The sequence below is a fragment of the Pyrenophora tritici-repentis genome, chromosome 5, assembly GCF_003171515.1.
Source record: "Pyrenophora tritici-repentis strain M4 chromosome 5, whole genome shotgun sequence".
Classification (NCBI taxonomy): domain Eukaryota; kingdom Fungi; phylum Ascomycota; class Dothideomycetes; order Pleosporales; family Pleosporaceae; genus Pyrenophora; species Pyrenophora tritici-repentis.
The window spans coordinates 117,605-133,145 of NC_089394.1; the positions used below are offsets into that span (position 1 = coordinate 117,605).

The window sequence follows — 15,541 nt, forward strand, 5'->3', positions numbered from 1 at the left end:
CGATTGATTGGTTGATTGGCTGATTGATGCTAAGAAGTAGTATACAGGGGGTTATGGTGTTGTACTCCAGCCTTCTATATCGTACTGTTGTACAATCTCCTCATCTTTGACGTCACTCCACTTATCTTCATCATCACCGTTGTTGTACAAGCCGTCAAAGCCAGCTCGTCTCCACGAACGTACAAGCTGAAGGGCAGCAAGTAACTCGCTGCCAAGAGCTCGCCGGCGCGGCTCAAGTAAATCGCCAAGCTCGCTAAAGAGCCTCTCGCAGTCGCAACTAGATGCTGGTATCGTGAGTATATCAATCGCAAACTGGCTTAAACACGGGTATTTTGAGCGTAATTGAATCCAGTACTTGACTGGGTGGCCATCGCTAAGATACTGTTCGCTTGTCCACTCTGGCTCTTGAGTTCTCCAGCGCTCGTACTCATCGTCGTGGGCAGCCTCTACCTGAGCCTTGTTGCGCCGTACGAGGGCGCCAATCACATCATCTATTCCTCTATGCCTTGGTTTTGCAGTTGTTTGAGATAGAGGACGTGTACGTTGAGGCTTATACGACTGCCAGAGCTGCAGGAAGCCAGCGTTGGCTGATGTTAGCCATTCTGGCTTATCCACCCAGCTGTTCTCGCAGTAGTATTTGTAGTATGGATGGAGGCAGGTAGCAGCGTAGTATGCTGGCGATCGATCGAGCTTGTTGTAGTAATCGTTGGCCTTACTCCAGGCGGCGCGGAGGTTAACAAAGAGGTGATCTTCAGGCGCATCAGGTGGGTTGAAGTCAACTTGCTCGTACGAGCGCGTACGGGCTTCGAGCGCGCCAAGTACGTATTCAAATACAGGAATAGTCTCATATATAGCGCCGTATTTGCCTGCCTTTCCGCGACCCTCAAGCTTCTCCGTAGCAAGCTTAAGCGGCTCTAGGCAGTCCTGATACTCTGTTATCACCGCCCAATCAGCAGCTGTAAGTCCTGTTGATCTCATCCAACTAGGTGCTTCAGGGAGTTTATTGCCACGTTGACAAGCGCGGCGATCTTCAAGGGAGAGTGCGTTAATGTAGTGCTCAGCGTAAGAGTTGTATGCTGCCTGGAGTTGAGTTGCGCGTTTGAAGGCAGCGTAGTAAGAGTTCCAGCGTGTAACAACAGGCTTCACAGGCTCAAGTACGTGGAGGCGCTCTCTAGCTGGCAACTCGGCGTTGGCGGCGGTTTGGAAGCTTCGGAAAATTTCGTGTTGTTGAGGCGTTTTTTATCGCAGTAGACAAGACGTCAACAACTGCATATGAGAACTGCGTTGATTGTCCTACGGAGTAGATACACAAGGTTATATACATGAGATGTGCGTAAGCACATGACGGCAAAGGAGTGAAAGTGAAGGTTGTAGAACATTCGGCCAAGAAGCATCGGGCCGATTCCAAGAAGGGTAGTCCTGAATGGCAACATTTTTATATGGTTGATAACGTCGATAAGTACACCTAAGGGCCCTTCTTGACGCCACTCCTGCATGTACACCTCCTCTGTTTGGAGCTGCTCGTCGTTGTTGTTGTTGTACGCCTCTTGATTGCTGCCAAAGATAATTGCCTGGCCAATAAGGTTAAGCGTGTGAGGGCCGCAGCGGAGGCGTCGGTGAGCAGCGTTGAAGTCGTACGCGTGGGCGAGCGAGGAGACTGCAGTATCGTTGTTTGCAGCATTGTCGAGGACGAAGTAGCCGAGTTTATCACTCCCAATACTGTATTCTTGGAGCGTCTTTTTAATTGTATCAGCGATAGCATCACCAGTATGAGAGCCTGCGAGATGTGGGAGGGCGATGGGGAGATCTTGTATCACTCCAGAGGCGTTAGCAAAGTGTGCAACGACTCCAAAGAATCCACGCTTGCCACCCTTTGTCGTCCAACCATCAAAGCTTATGTGGATCTTGCTTGCAGCTTCTGACAGAGCGCAGACAATCTGTGGCTGCATATATTGGAAGAGGCGCATTGCGTAGGTAGCTACACTGCGAGGACTTACCCACAAAGCTGCCTCTGCCTCTGGGTTTGCAAGGCTAATCATCTCGCGAAAGGACGGCCTTGCAAGTAGCTCCATTGGCAAGTTGTTATCAAGAAGGCAGAACACTGCAACTTCACGAAACTGCTGGATGTTGAAGTTGCCCATCGCGTTGGCAGCCTCTTGAGAGACTGCAACACCAGTCTCCAGCGTCTGTCGTAGAGAGAGTTGCTGCCCTGTTCTTCGAGGCTTCAGGCCGTCTTTTGTAAAGCCATGGCCTCGTTTCTGAAGGCCAAGATGAGCTGCAGCTGAGGAGGTGGCCTTTGATACGTCAAAAACTCCACTGCCGCCAGTGTCAATGACCTTGTGGATGTGGCAGTATTTGCATACAAACCACACTCGATTCTGATCGTAGAGCTCAACAACGCGATATCCATGTTGAAAGATCCAACTCTTGACGCGCCGCCCAGTTGTAAGAGGCTTCATGAACCGAGGGAGGCGATCCCAGTTAATGCCGTCAAAGTTATCGCCATTATCAGGCTCTGTATCAACACTAGCCTCTGTTGTTGCTGCTGTACCAGCCTGGCTGCCCTCAGCCGCACCCTCCTCCTCTGTTTGCGACTCGAAAAATTGCGACTCAAACGTTGTGGCCTGGCTTACGGCGGCGCCAAGGGTTTCCTGAGGCGACAGCGATCGCTGAGATAGGACAGAGGGCCTTGATAGGCGCGCCCGTTTGGCGGCGGCGGCGGCGGCAGCAGTATTGGTGGGAACTCGAGAGCGTTTGGCCATCGTGGGCGATACTAAACACTAAAGAAAAATGTCTGTATAGGTAGCTAGGCAACTAGTGTTGTGTGTAAGGGATTATTAGGGAACTGAGTGAGCGAAATCGTTGTTGTATTAAGAACAGCGAAGGACTAGCTATATAGGTGCGGGGTGAAGCCTAGAAGAGGCTAGCCCCTAAGCAGAAGGAGCTAGTCCTATAAGAGGAGAGCTAGCTGGTGAGAAGTGAATGCATAGAGACTGGCTTGCCCGGCCGACAGGGATCACAAGCTAAGCGAGATAGGGGTCCAAGATAACTATCTTCAACACCAAAAACCTTCTCTTAATACGACACTACTCGCCTTACAACTCGTTAATAATAAATCAATCTAACTAATCAAATCAATCAATCTGACCTTCGCAAGTTGATTTGATTAGCTATTTTGAAAAGCTTAGATTGAGTTGATTGAGTTGGTAAAAACTCCAAATGACCAATCAAATCAATCAATCTGACCAATCTGGATTGATTGTTGCGGAGTCTGGTTTCTTGACTGTTGGGGTACTAAGTTCGGATCCCGCAATCAGGTTGGTAGAGGTAATCGCTCGTCGTCAAATTCCAGATAGCAATCGCAATCGTTGGATTAAGTAAAGAAAGTAACTATCTACGCCAAAAAAACAAATTACAATCTATACCTCAGCCCGATTACATGATATCATACTGTACCGAAATATCAAGCAATGGTGAAGCATTTCCAGAATCCAAACATTGAACTACAAACAGCCTTGCATGTATGTATCAACAGCCGGTTTTCCGAATACAGAAAACCCATCGTTCATTCATGACCTTGAGCTTTCGCCGCCAATCGGCTCACCAGTCGAGTCATTGGCCCGTCTGCCGTGATATCCAATGTACTTACTTGCACCGACAACTCCTTCAATATCCAACTGCGCAGCTCCACGGCCACCAAGCTGTCCACACCGTACGCAGATAACGGCTCATTAGGATCCACATCAGTAACTGGTAGCATCATGAGTTGTGCAAGACGCTCCGTCAAAGCCTTGGTGATATATTCCGTTGTGGTATCGACATTGGTGCAGTTCGACAGCTTCTCCTGAATGGCGCGAGTGTTGGTTGATGTTAGAACAGGAGGCTTTGCCTGTGCAACTGTTACCAAGCCAGCGAAACGAACGTCGTTAGTCCAATACCACCCTGGCCACAGTCCGCAACAATCAATTAAGTGGGTCCTAGAAGGTTCAGATTGGATTGATTGATTACCGCTTTAAGCCTAGTAGTTACCTATAGGAGTTTAAGCCCTACCTAGATAGGTAAGTGGGTCTAGGAGAGTGACCGGATTGAATTGATTGTTGCGGAGTCTAGCGTATGCCCTGTTTCTTGTCTGCGATAAGACCAATGTATTGCGCAATGCTGGGGTTTGCTGAGATACCGAATGCAGATCTGTAGAATCGGTGAAGGTCGCCTTCGACCATGACCTGTAGTGTCTCGGTCTCTCTCGTGAAGATCTTGCGTAGGTTCTTCCCGATCAGGTCAATCATACCAAGAACGATGCTGCCGCTCTCAGAAGATGCGATTGTTTCTCTTGCGGCTATCATCTTTTCTTCCACGAGGGGATCCTTGGGATCGATCGATGGGTGCTGTTCCATACAGCTGCGTATCCATTGCGCGTAAAGTTGCCAGTGACCGCTTTGTGCATGCTGTAGATTTTCTGCTTGTTCTAGCCAAGTAAGGGTTTGAGACATATAAACTAAGCAGACATACTCTAGAAGGTCCAATGGAAGGTGATCAGAGCTTTTCATAATGCGGTTGCAGATTAGATCTTTGATCTGACTAGAAGGTATAAGATCAATATCTGGCCGCCACATTTGGGTAAAGCATGAAGCTTGCAGGTTGCTGGAGTAATTTTCTGCTGAATCCGAGTTTGAATGAAGCCTTGTAGCTTGCATGAGGTGAATAGAGTGATGATCGTCGCTTTCGCAATCTCTGAGCTTTCCATCGATACTTCCGAAACCGGCTTCCGAAAGTAGAGATACCCACTGTTGAATAGACAAGTAAGGGTTTAATTTTCGTTCTGGCTCGCTACCTGTGAACAATTTGTTAGTACTATCAGCATAAGAGTGCAATGCCATGAAGAATGTCATACCAATATACCAGCTTGGATGGATCGCCAAGCATAGCCTCATATCGAGAGGAGGCATGGTCGTCTCAGCAAATAGAAGCTTTCCGCCTGGCTTCAGGAGCCTTGATACATTTTCTAAGGCAAGCTTGATATCCCTACAGTCGTGGAAAACTTGATAGGCTACAACGAGGTCGAAGGATCCGGCTTCAAAGGACGGATCACATGTTTCCGCACCGATATCTAGCTTGACAAAAGTCACAGTGTCTTCCTGGGCTTTGAACTGGGTTCGGAGATGTTCGACGCGGCTGTTGCATTTATCGGCAACCAGAAGCTGGGTGCCTCGTTCGGCCGATGGACACAGTCCGCAACAATCAATTAAGTGGGTCCTAGAAGGTTCAGATTGGATTGATTGATTACCGCTTTAAGCCTAGTAGTTACCTATAGGAGTTTAAGCCCTACCTAGATAGGTAAGTGGGTCTAGGAGAGTGACCGGATTGAATTGATTGTTGCGGAGTCTACGTGGTGGTCAGGCCCACGAGACCATCACAGTGTATCGTCCAAATACCAGAGCTGTCTTCTGAGCTGATGGTAAATACGCGCCATATCTCTGCTATAGGTTCTGGTCCTAACTTGGATCGACGCAACTCCACATGGAGTTTGGTCAGCTGTGCATCATCGATTTGTAGGTCTTCGTGTATTTCGACATGCCGGAATCTCGGAGTCGCTGCATTGGAATTACCGTTCGTTTGTTGCCAGCTGGCCAGTTTTTGGATCGCTCTACCTGCCAGAGAGCAGTACACGCCTACAGAGCATACCTGTTCTCCGTCGTGGAACAATTTCTCTGATTCAAAATTGTTGGTCCACGACGGGTTAGAAAGATCGCAGCTCGTATCGAGGAAGCCAATCAACTCGTCAGGGCCGACTGGTCGAAGCCGGTACCTTTTGGCTATAGAGGACTCAGCTCGCAATTTTGATTGGTAGTTCCAGGGGTACGGTGTTAGTCCTGTAAGGAATTGGGGGCGATTGTGTTGCGTTTCTGTAGAGTTGACTACCGCAAGATTCACTGGGTAGCCGCGAGTCCAGAGGAAGCCGGCCAGGTCATGCATTGTATGCACCGCGTTCTCATTTCGCTTCAGAGCTGAAATGTAACCAATTTGGAGATCTTTAAACTGTGCAACCTGTAACGACTGACGGATCGGCGCAGCCAGTGCTCCATGAGGGCCAATTTCGATAAGGACATCTACTGCCTTCTGTCCTTTTTTGAACATCTCATCCCAAGGTCGCTCGCTGCAGAGCTTCGATAGGGCATCTGCAAAGCGCACGGGTTTAAGCATATAGTCCACCCAGTGTTCTGGTCCAAAGTCTGATGCCTTTTCACACCATCCGCCCGTGACCGAAGACGACAAGTGTGTGAGCAAAGGATCTTGTGGTGTAGTGAAACACTCTTCCAGATACTTGAGGTATTCCGTAGCGTCGTGACTCATATGGTGACTGTGAAAGGCGGTCGGGACGTTGAGCTTGCGAGTAAAGACACCATCGACTTTCAACAGTATCTCTAGCTCATCGATGGCATCTGCATCTCCCGATAAGGTTACCGACAATGGCGAGTTATGGCACCCAACCACGGCTTTACCAGAAGTAACTTTGGAAAGGTATCGCTCAGCATCTTCCAAGCTGAGACCTGCAGCCATCATGCTTCCTTTGGTCGACCGAGTACCCGCCAGTCTTCCGGTGAGCAAGCCACGATAGTATTGCACGGCGATGGCCGATCGCATGTCTAGGGCACCAGCAGCAAATGCAGCAGCACTTTCGCCACTGGAATGGCCGACTACTGCAGTAGGATGAACGTTCCAAGAGCGCAAGAGACAGACGAGTGCAATCTGCAGAGCGCAGCAAAGCGGCATGCTTATCTCAGCCTTGTCTACCTGAGAGTTAAGGTCGTCTTTCAAGAGCTTATCTTCACTTCAAGTTAGCCTAACATCGAACGCCAATAGAAGGTTACTTGCCGATAATTGACCAGTCTGAACCTAGGCTAGAGATGCAGTTGTCAGCCTTCTCAAGCGCTTTCCTGAATACTGCATATCTTTCAATGAGCTCCCTGCCCATTGCATACCACTGCGCGCCTTGTCCAGTAAATACAAACCCAATATTTATGGGCGACGACGCCGCCCTAGTTGGTTCGCTTTTAACGGCCTCTAGTTTCGCAACTAGCTGGTCGAGATTGTCTGCGCGGAGCGCTAAACGACACGGCAGTTTACTTCGTCGGCTGGCTAGCGTGTAAGCTAGATCCCCTGCTCTGAAGCAATGCATCATAATATCATGACTTAGTTGTTTCGTGATAGCCTTGCAGGTCTTCGAGTCATGGCCGCTGACGACAAATACTCGGCTCGCTGCTGGCCCATTTACTAGACTCCGCAACAATCAATTCAATCCGGTCACTCTCCTAGACCCACTTACCTATCTAGGTAGGGCTTAAACTCCTATAGGTAACTACTAGGCTTAAAGCGGTAATCAATCAATCCAATCTGAACCTTCTAGGACCCACTTAATTGATTGTTGCGGACTGTGCCATTTACTGATTCAGTTTGGTTAACAGACGTATAGCGGGGTGCCTCAATAATTGCATGGCCATTGGATCCACCTAGTAACTTTGTCAACAGACATGTTTTATTGGCATCTCACATCAGATACGCACCATAACCGAAGCTGTTGATGGATGCTCGTCTCAGTTCTCGAGGCCAATCTCGACTTTCACGCAGTACCTTTACACCGGTATTAGCATTCTCACTCTGTTAAAATAATGAGGTGTGAGATACCGTTAAGCACAGATGTCAATGAGCAAGCTGAGCGAGCTCAGCCAATTGGCTTGCTCAGCCAATTGAGCGGAGGCCAGCAGCTCGCTCGGCTCGCTCGGATTGGCTGAAACAGGGCTGTCAGCTCGCTCGGCTTGATGGGCTCAGTCCCGATTAGGAAAGTTATATAGAAACCTTAGTGTTGAGTTTCTCAGCTAATATCCCACTTATGTACACCGTATTTCGCGTCCATCTCCTCATCGCTGATAGCCTCCTTTACAGGCACCTCACCACTGCCAAATCTAGCTCTTATCCATCGTCGATCGCACTGTATTGCTGCTAGAAGTTGCGGAGAAATGCTGCGCCGACGGGGCTCGAGGAGGTCACCCAGCTCGCTGAATAAGCGCTCACACTCACAGCTTGAGCCTGGGATTGATAGCATGTCGATAGCAAATTTGCTAAGGCTGGGGTAGCGATCGCGGAGTCCTACCCAGTATTTTATAGGGTCGACGCCCTCGCTAGCGATCGGTTCGCTGCGTTTCTAAGCCTCATATTCATCCTCCTCGTTCTCCGTAAGCCCTGCCGGCTTAATAAAGCTGTTAATAGCGTCTTCTATATCATTGTGCCTAACTTTAGAGCGTAAGCGCGGCTTCGGTAAGCTTTTGTACTCCGCCCACAAATGTTGAAACTTGCGGTTGCTGCTCTCTAGCCAATCAGGCTTATCCGCCCACGCTGCGTCAAGGTAGCTTTTGTAGCGAGGATGAAGGATTATAGCAGCATAGTAAGCTGGCGAGAGGTCGAGCTTGTTGTAGTACTCGCGGGCTTTAACTAGGGCAGCGCGGAGGTTGATAGCAAGGTGGTCTTCGGGTGACTCTGTATGCTCATCATAAATGACGTCTTCATAGCTTTGCAAGCGGTCCTCATAGACTCCAAGTAAGTATTCAAATACTAGAATAACCTCAGCGATTGCTCCAAAAGCACCGCTTTTGCCGCGGCCTTCAAGCCGTTTTGTAGCTTGTTTTAGTGGCCTAAGCACATCAATATACTCAGCAATCACCTGCCAGTCATGGGCATTGATCCCATCAGACCTCATCCAATCCGGCGCTGCAGGCAGCTTGTTGTTACGACTTCGGGCGTACGCGTCTTCAGTTTCAATCTTCTAAATATGGTAGTTGGCGTACCTATTAACCGCTAATTACAACTCAACAGCGCGCTTAAAACACGAAACGTAAGAGTTATAGCGAGTAACAACTAGCTTAACGGGCTCCTTGATTTTGTGCTGTTCTGTTGGCGCGTTGACAGGCTGGTCCCTAATAGCGAGCTTCTGATACTTCTCAAAAAGAGCGTACTGTTGTGGTGTTTTGATGTAGTTAATAACCGCGACAAGCACTCCTAATGGTCCATCGCCTCGCCAAGTAGCCATATTCTCAGCTTCGTTCACGCGCTCAGTCTCCTCGTTGTCGTAGGACTCTTTCTCCTCACCCCAGAGTAGCATCTGGCCAATGAGATTAAGCGTATAAGGACCGCAGCGAAGGCGACGCTCAGTAGCGCTAAAGCCTATCTGCAAGGCGAGAGTGTTAATCGTGGTGTTGTTGTTATGTGCGTTGTCGAGGACGAAGTAACCGAGCTTGCCCACAGTGATTTCGAACTGCTTGAATATTGCCATCACGACCTCAGCCATAGCCTCGCCGGTGTAGGCACCTGTCAGTTGTGGGAGCGCAATAGGCAAGTCCCTGAGCTCGCCAGAGCTATCAACGTAGTGGGCGACGATACCTAAGTAACCGCGCTTGCCACCTTTTGTCGTCCATCCGTCAAAGCTTACATAGACTTTGCTCATTGATTCTGAAAGGCTTGCGATAACCTTTAGTAACAGGTAGTTGTACAGGCGTATAACGTATCGTGAGACGCTGTTATAAGATGCCCACAAGGCTCGTTCTGCCTCTACGCTAGCTAATTATATCATATTGCGAAAAGACGATGATTCGAATTGTGAGAGTGGGAGGTTGTTTTCGACGAGCTAGGTAACGGCCGCAAGCCTAAACTCTTGTATATTGAAGTTGGTAAGCTCGTTGGCAACAGCCTAAGAGCAGCCCTTCTGAAGGGCGCGTTCGAGGAGAGTTTCTTTCCGAGGAGCGACGGTAGTGCGCTTACTTGGAGGCTTCAAGCCATGAACTTTCTTGTCTTCTCCGAGATGACGTGCTGGCGCTGATGGAGACTGCGAGACGTTATGTATGCCACGGCCAACAGTAGTGAACTTGTGCTTATAGCAATAGTGGCAGATCCACGTAACTTTTGCGACGTTGCTGCGCAAGGCGATGCGATAGCCATGGCTGTATACCCAGCTTGCTCGGTTCGAAAGTGATGTGGGCGGCTTGCAGTGCTTTGGGTAGCGACTCTAATTAAAGCCGTCGTATTTGTCCTCTACCTATACGAAACCCTTGTCGACAGCCTCGCTAGCTGCTCCTGAAGCTGCAACAGTGGCATGCTCGCTGCCCTTAGGTGGTGGGATGATCGTCTCTTCGGCGCGCGACTCTCGGAGGGTCGCTTCAAAATTTGGTGCTTGTGGCGCGGCAACGAGAGCTTGACGCGGCGACAGCGGTGGAGGAGGTGGAGATGGTGAGAATGGCTGAGTATCGACTAGCACAGGTTGGCTGGCAGTCCCGCGATGACGCGCTGCGACTCTAGGGCGCTTCGAAGTTGTCGCGATTTCTAGAGCATTAACGCATGTTCTTTTTGCTGGCATTATAGCAACGGCGAGGTAGATAATAGCTGCAAATAGAGACGCGTTGATGGAGTATAGGTGAGTGTGGTGGGTGATAAGTAGTAAGTGAAGTGTCGCAGAAGGAGAATATTGTTGCCAGGCCGTTAGCCGGAAATTTAGTAGCTTATTTGCTAGAAATATAGCAAAAAAGAGTGTATTTTAGGTTATAACTAGGTTTCGAACTTACGCACTACACCTAAAAATCATCGTGAGATTGCCCCTCCACCAAGTCCTTCAGCCCCAAGTTTCCAACCGCCCCATCCAACCAAGCTAAGCAAGCTGACTGAGCGAGCGCCTATCCCTAAGCTCGCTCGGCTTGCAAGCGCGCACTGCGCGCTCAGCTCATTCGGCTTGGTCAAAACGTCCAAGCCGAGCGAGCTGAGCGAGCCGGCTCGCTCGTTGACAAGTATGGTGTCGGGACTAGCGACTCAATTACTATCAGCCGATCCGCTCAACCAACACCCACACCGACCAGCGCCTTCGTGGTTCCCACCCCCAATCAACCGAACAATGTCGTAAGCAATTGTAACAAGGTTGCACAAGCTTTGTAAGGGGACTACTGTTATGTGAGCTAATCCCCAAACATCTTCAAAGTTACCCACTAACGAGTTATGACAGTTGTTTGCAGAACGCAACAAGATTACTATAACGCAGCTATACGCATGGAACCGATTACTCGAAAATGGTGATGCATGCGGGAGCTCATTCTGGAAGGATTATTGGTATTGTGTCGGCGTTAAAGCTTAGAGTATTGGGAACTCAATCACCATATTTTGATAGTAAACATGAGTGTGCAAGAGTCTAGCGCCACAGTGATGGGTAAATAGCTCGTTTGCACCTCGGACATGAGTCGTCGATGCGCTCCTTTGACATGATCATAGAGGGTATCACGTCGCAGTAAGTTCGAATGCCTTGTCGCATGAATAAAGACCACACATATCTTTTAGGCATGGATATGTTGCAAGAGTGGCGAGTAGTTGTGGCATGCAATGAACCGCTGGATGACGAATATATTCGAGGAGGCATTCTAAAAAGGTACGCCATGAATAGTAATGTGGCAAACCCTTCCTTATTCTCCGCGCTTCGGAGCAAGCTCAAAAGCCCGCGATGCTTATCTCGTATTTCTCCAGACTAGTTAGTGAGTTTTACAAACTTAGCGAATGTCGAGTGATTTTTCTCGTGGATCTGCTTCTTGGCTGCTTCCGGCGCTTGCCTTTGCTATTGCGAATATTCCAGTCAGCAGAGATGTCAACAAGCAAGTCAAGCTGGCTTGATTCTTATCGATTGCAGATCACAGACAATATAGAGGCTCGTGCACAGTGGCACGTCCCAGAGAATGGTCTGTGATCTGCAATCGATAAGAATCAAGCCAGCTTGACTTGCTTGTTGACATCTCTGCAAAATGAGCTCCTGAACCACGAAAATCAAGGCTTACGCACCGCCCTTACTACTAAAAAGAAGCATATGAGGCACGACAGAACACCACATCTTTAATAGCGCAAAGAGTTTCATAGTCGCGCTGTTTTCTGGAGTCTAACGAAGGTGCGCGAAGCTTAGGCGCGATAGAGGCTTTAGGAACGCTAGAAGGAGGTGGAAAAACTATAAAAGTCTCGGGCTAAGGAACCTAAAGAGGCTGCTTTAATATGTAAAGAAATACAGCAGGAGGAGGCAAAGGTGGAGAGGCAAAGGGTGCGCGAGGTGAAAAAAACAGAGCGCGATACGTGAACTGCGGCAGCTGCTGCAACCAGGGCACGAATACAAGAGGAAAAACAAGACACAGACGCTGCAAAGACTCTGAAATTATCCCAAATGGGTAAGAGGCCAGCTTCATTACCAAAAATCCCCCCCAAAAAAAGCTAAGAAGCGTGTTGTGGACGTGCATAGTGGCGGTGCGGGTGCATCGCCAACACCAGCTGCACCCGCTATGGGTGTTTCTCGAAATACCTTGAGCCACCTGGATCTGGTTGGCTTGGTGGCCAAGAACATCAACTCCTATAGTAATTTGTTAGTAAATCGATGCAGCCACGCTTTCTAATACCCACAACGTATTTGAAGTTCATTGTTTGCTGCGATCGCCTCTACTGACTCGCGTTTTTGGTGTTGCAATTTTCTCGAGCCCATCTCATCGCGATGCCAGGCACCGGCCACCGCTTGCAGCCCGCTGTTCTCCAGGCTATCCTCGACCGAATTGCTGCCTGCGAAAGTGATCGAGCCATCTCTAGAGCTACAGGTGCGAGCCGTAACACAGTAGCAAAGCTGAGGTTGAGCTTAGAGTTTTGGGGCGTGCCTTATCCGCCGCGCTGCGTTCGACTTGGGCGGCCATCTATACTCCGGCAAGCTCAGCGCGAAGGCCTTCAGGCATACCTCAATGGCTCACCGGGCGCATACATGGATGAGATGAGGGACTTCTTGTACGACGAGTACGACGTTAGGATAAGCCTTGCGAGCGTTTACCGAGAGCTAGAGAAGATGAGATGGTCTCGCAAGCTTGCAACAAAGCGGGCAAAGGAGCAGAGTGAGCCACTCCGCCGCCTCTATCTTGCCAGGATGGCGCAACACTATAAGGCGGAGCAGATCGTTGCGTTGGACGAGAGCGCCTGCAATGAGCGTACGGGCGACCGCAAGTATGGCTGGTCTCCAATCGGGGAGCCGGTGGAGCTATCACACAGCTTCAGGCGATCAGAACGGTGGTCGCTGCTGCCAGCCATGACGATAGATGGCTACATAAGCTATAAGATCTTTCAAGGCGCGATTACATCTGAGATCCTAGAAGACTTCTTAGAGTTTCAAGTGCTGCCGTTCTGCAATCCTCACCCAGGGCCAGCCTCAGTAATCGTGCTTGATAACGCCTCCATCCATCGATCAGAGCGTGTACGGGTGCTTTGCCAAAGTGCTGGAGTACTCCTTGAGTATCTGCCGCCATACTCACCAGATTTCAACCCCATCGAGAAGAGCTTTAAGCAGCTCAAGGGGTGGATGAAAAGGAATTCAGCGCAAGCGGAGAACTTCATTGACTTTGGGGTCTTTCTTGAGTATGCAGCGCAGCTGGTGTGCTGTAATATTAACTGCAGAAGCTGGTTCCATAGGTGTGGCTATCCCTATTAATTGTGCTTTTAAATGGATGCCACAGTACGTTTCTATAGGTAGATGATACCATACAAATGCGAACGATTACACCTTAATGCGCAACCCACAAAAGCGATTTAATAATTCTAAAAAAATAAGAGCTATTTCTATACATATAGAACTATCTTAGGAAGTTAACCTGTTATAATCGCATAACGTTGTAGTGTTGTACATAGGGCTATCCAAATAGACTATTGTTGCAGCGCATTTGAAACGCCTGAAAAACCTCAACACTATAGCGGGCACGGGCCGCTGTCACCAAAAACGCTCAGGCCACTAAGCTTCAAGCATTCTCGCCATCATCCTCCACAACACTGCTAGACGGTTCAACCACCAATTTCTTGCGCGCAATCTCTTCTCTTTTCTTACAACGTTCGACTCGTCTCCAGTTACGATCTGTGAGACCCTGGTACCCAGCTTGCCATTCTTTTGCAGTGTTTTGTAGCGTGAAAAACCAGCCAGGAGGCTGCTTGAAATGCTGCGTCCACAACTTCAAGATATCACCAGATGGCTGCATCAAGAGGTTGATATCCATAGCTCCGTCAATAACAAGAGTCTTATAAAGCTCGTTAATGTCCTCTCCAACTGTAGGAAATTTTAACTTAAGGTAGTTAAAGAAATTACTAGTATGCTCGTTAATCTCCTGCTCATGATCATATCGGATAGGCGCCCACTGAGATGCACTAGATACCTCAGCTCTTGTTATCGTTGGTGCAGCTGCCTGCAAGTTAGACTCCTGTTGAGGTTGCCTGTTCATCCGCTCAAGCTGTCCAACGATGAGCAGTTTTGTTAAGCTTTTGATATCATCGTCGCCATCTCCAGCCGCCCGCAACTTGCGCGTTTTCTCATGCACCCGCAGGTCCTTTGCTCTCAAAATTGCAAGCCGTACATCATCAGATGGCTCATCGTACGTTGCCCTTCTCGCTGTAATTGCTCTTGCCCACATGGAGATAATGTTGCCGTTGACAAAGAGGTGATCTTCGAAGCGCGCTGGCTGCCTCGCTGTTGGCGCCATCCAGCAGCAATAAGGATAGTTCTCGCAATGGGTATCTGTACAGCGCCATCTATCCCGGATAGCAATAGCATGCCCGCTACCTGCTTGTTCAGCTGCTATTACACCAGCAAGCCCCTCCTCTTGAATCACCGTTGCGGTGCGTCGACGAGGACCGTCGACAACCGTTGGCAACGGCTGCTGCTCCCCTGGAATTTCAGCCAAGATGAGCTCGAAATCGACGTTTACTGGCTCGCTGACATAGTTATCAACCTCTACAACAAGGCGCTGAAAGCTATTCCACGTTGCATCAACACCTCGCCGCAATCGCTTTATCGCGCGCTCGCGTTTGGCCTGCTTAGCTGGGTAAACAACAGTGCAAACAGATGAGATCTTCGCTCTTTTTGGCCGTAATTCTGCAACAACGTCATCTACCCACTGCCATAGGTCGTCGAAATGCAGCGAGTACAGCCGTACGCCGTGCTCGCTATCGGCAGCTTCAGGAATAAAGTGTTTCTCCATATCACCACCAAGGCAAGCCCTCCACCTAACGCGCAGTACAGGATTAACCTCATCCTCTAGCGCTTGCGATGAGCGAGGCAGCCATGGAGTGCCTTCTTGACGTCGGTACGCTGGCTCTCCCTCATCCTCAACACTACCGGCAGCGCCCTTAGCAGCGATCTCATCCTCATCCTCAGGCAGCGGATCGCCATCTCCATCCTCGAAAGTATCCTCATCCTCGCCAACGATATCTTCAGCTTGCGCGGAGGCAGCTGTTTGGGTGGCTTGCAGCTCAGGCTCGGACAACGGGCTTTGACGGCGCGGCGGGGCAGTCGCTGGAGGCGACGGCAGCGCCTCACGGCGGACACGTTTAGGCGTTAAATGGGTAGGATTTTGTCTAGTTGCTGGCGCTCTACGCTTCTGGGAGGACGGGTTAACGCCTTGATCGAATGGCTGCTTCGGCTTACGCTGGCGCTTGGGCGGCATCCCAACAGCAGCTAGAT

At 49.5% G+C, this 15,541-nt stretch overlaps 6 protein-coding genes across 6 annotated transcripts; 1 reads left to right on the forward strand and 5 right to left on the reverse strand.

Moving 5' to 3' along the window:
• Positions 1 to 51: 51 nt before the first annotated feature.
• PtrM4_100200 (Dimer-Tnp-hAT domain containing protein) lies at positions 52 to 3,760 on the reverse strand (the record flags this gene model as incomplete). The annotated part of the gene is made up of 3 exons (XM_066107384.1): positions 52 to 1,207; positions 1,342 to 2,651; positions 3,650 to 3,760. The coding sequence occupies 3 exons, from the start codon at positions 3,758 to 3,760 to the stop codon at positions 52 to 54; spliced, it is 2,577 nt and encodes an 858-aa protein (XP_065961833.1).
• Positions 3,761 to 4,106: 346 nt separating this feature from the next.
• Positions 4,107 to 6,973, reverse strand: PtrM4_100210 (Polyketide synthase module protein; the record flags this gene model as incomplete). The annotated part of the gene is made up of 4 exons (XM_066107385.1): positions 4,107 to 4,831; positions 4,892 to 5,147; positions 5,683 to 6,829; positions 6,870 to 6,973. The coding sequence occupies 4 exons, from the start codon at positions 6,971 to 6,973 to the stop codon at positions 4,107 to 4,109; spliced, it is 2,232 nt and encodes a 743-aa protein (XP_065961834.1).
• Positions 6,974 to 8,200: 1,227 nt separating this feature from the next.
• Positions 8,201 to 9,496, reverse strand: PtrM4_100220 (uncharacterized protein; the record flags this gene model as incomplete). The annotated part of the gene is made up of 2 exons (XM_066107386.1): positions 8,201 to 8,818; positions 8,867 to 9,496. 2 exons carry the CDS (start codon positions 9,494 to 9,496, stop codon positions 8,201 to 8,203), a joined length of 1,248 nt encoding a protein of 415 aa, XP_065961835.1.
• A 243-nt stretch (positions 9,497 to 9,739) lies between these two features.
• On the reverse strand, positions 9,740 to 10,402 carry PtrM4_100230 (uncharacterized protein; the record flags this gene model as incomplete). Its single annotated transcript, XM_066107387.1, has 2 exons — positions 9,740 to 10,054; positions 10,091 to 10,402. 2 exons carry the CDS (start codon positions 10,400 to 10,402, stop codon positions 9,740 to 9,742), a joined length of 627 nt encoding a protein of 208 aa, XP_065961836.1.
• A 2,148-nt stretch (positions 10,403 to 12,550) lies between these two features.
• Positions 12,551 to 13,525, forward strand: PtrM4_100240 (DDE-3 multi-domain protein; the record flags this gene model as incomplete). The annotated part of the gene is made up of 1 exon (XM_066107388.1): positions 12,551 to 13,525. The coding sequence occupies one exon, from the start codon at positions 12,551 to 12,553 to the stop codon at positions 13,523 to 13,525; it is 975 nt and encodes a 324-aa protein (XP_065961837.1).
• A 304-nt stretch (positions 13,526 to 13,829) lies between these two features.
• PtrM4_100250 (uncharacterized protein) lies at positions 13,830 to 15,524 on the reverse strand (the record flags this gene model as incomplete). The annotated part of the gene is made up of 2 exons (XM_066107389.1): positions 13,830 to 15,206; positions 15,285 to 15,524. 2 exons carry the CDS (start codon positions 15,522 to 15,524, stop codon positions 13,830 to 13,832), a joined length of 1,617 nt encoding a protein of 538 aa, XP_065961838.1.
• Between the last annotated feature and the right edge of the window lie 17 nt (positions 15,525 to 15,541).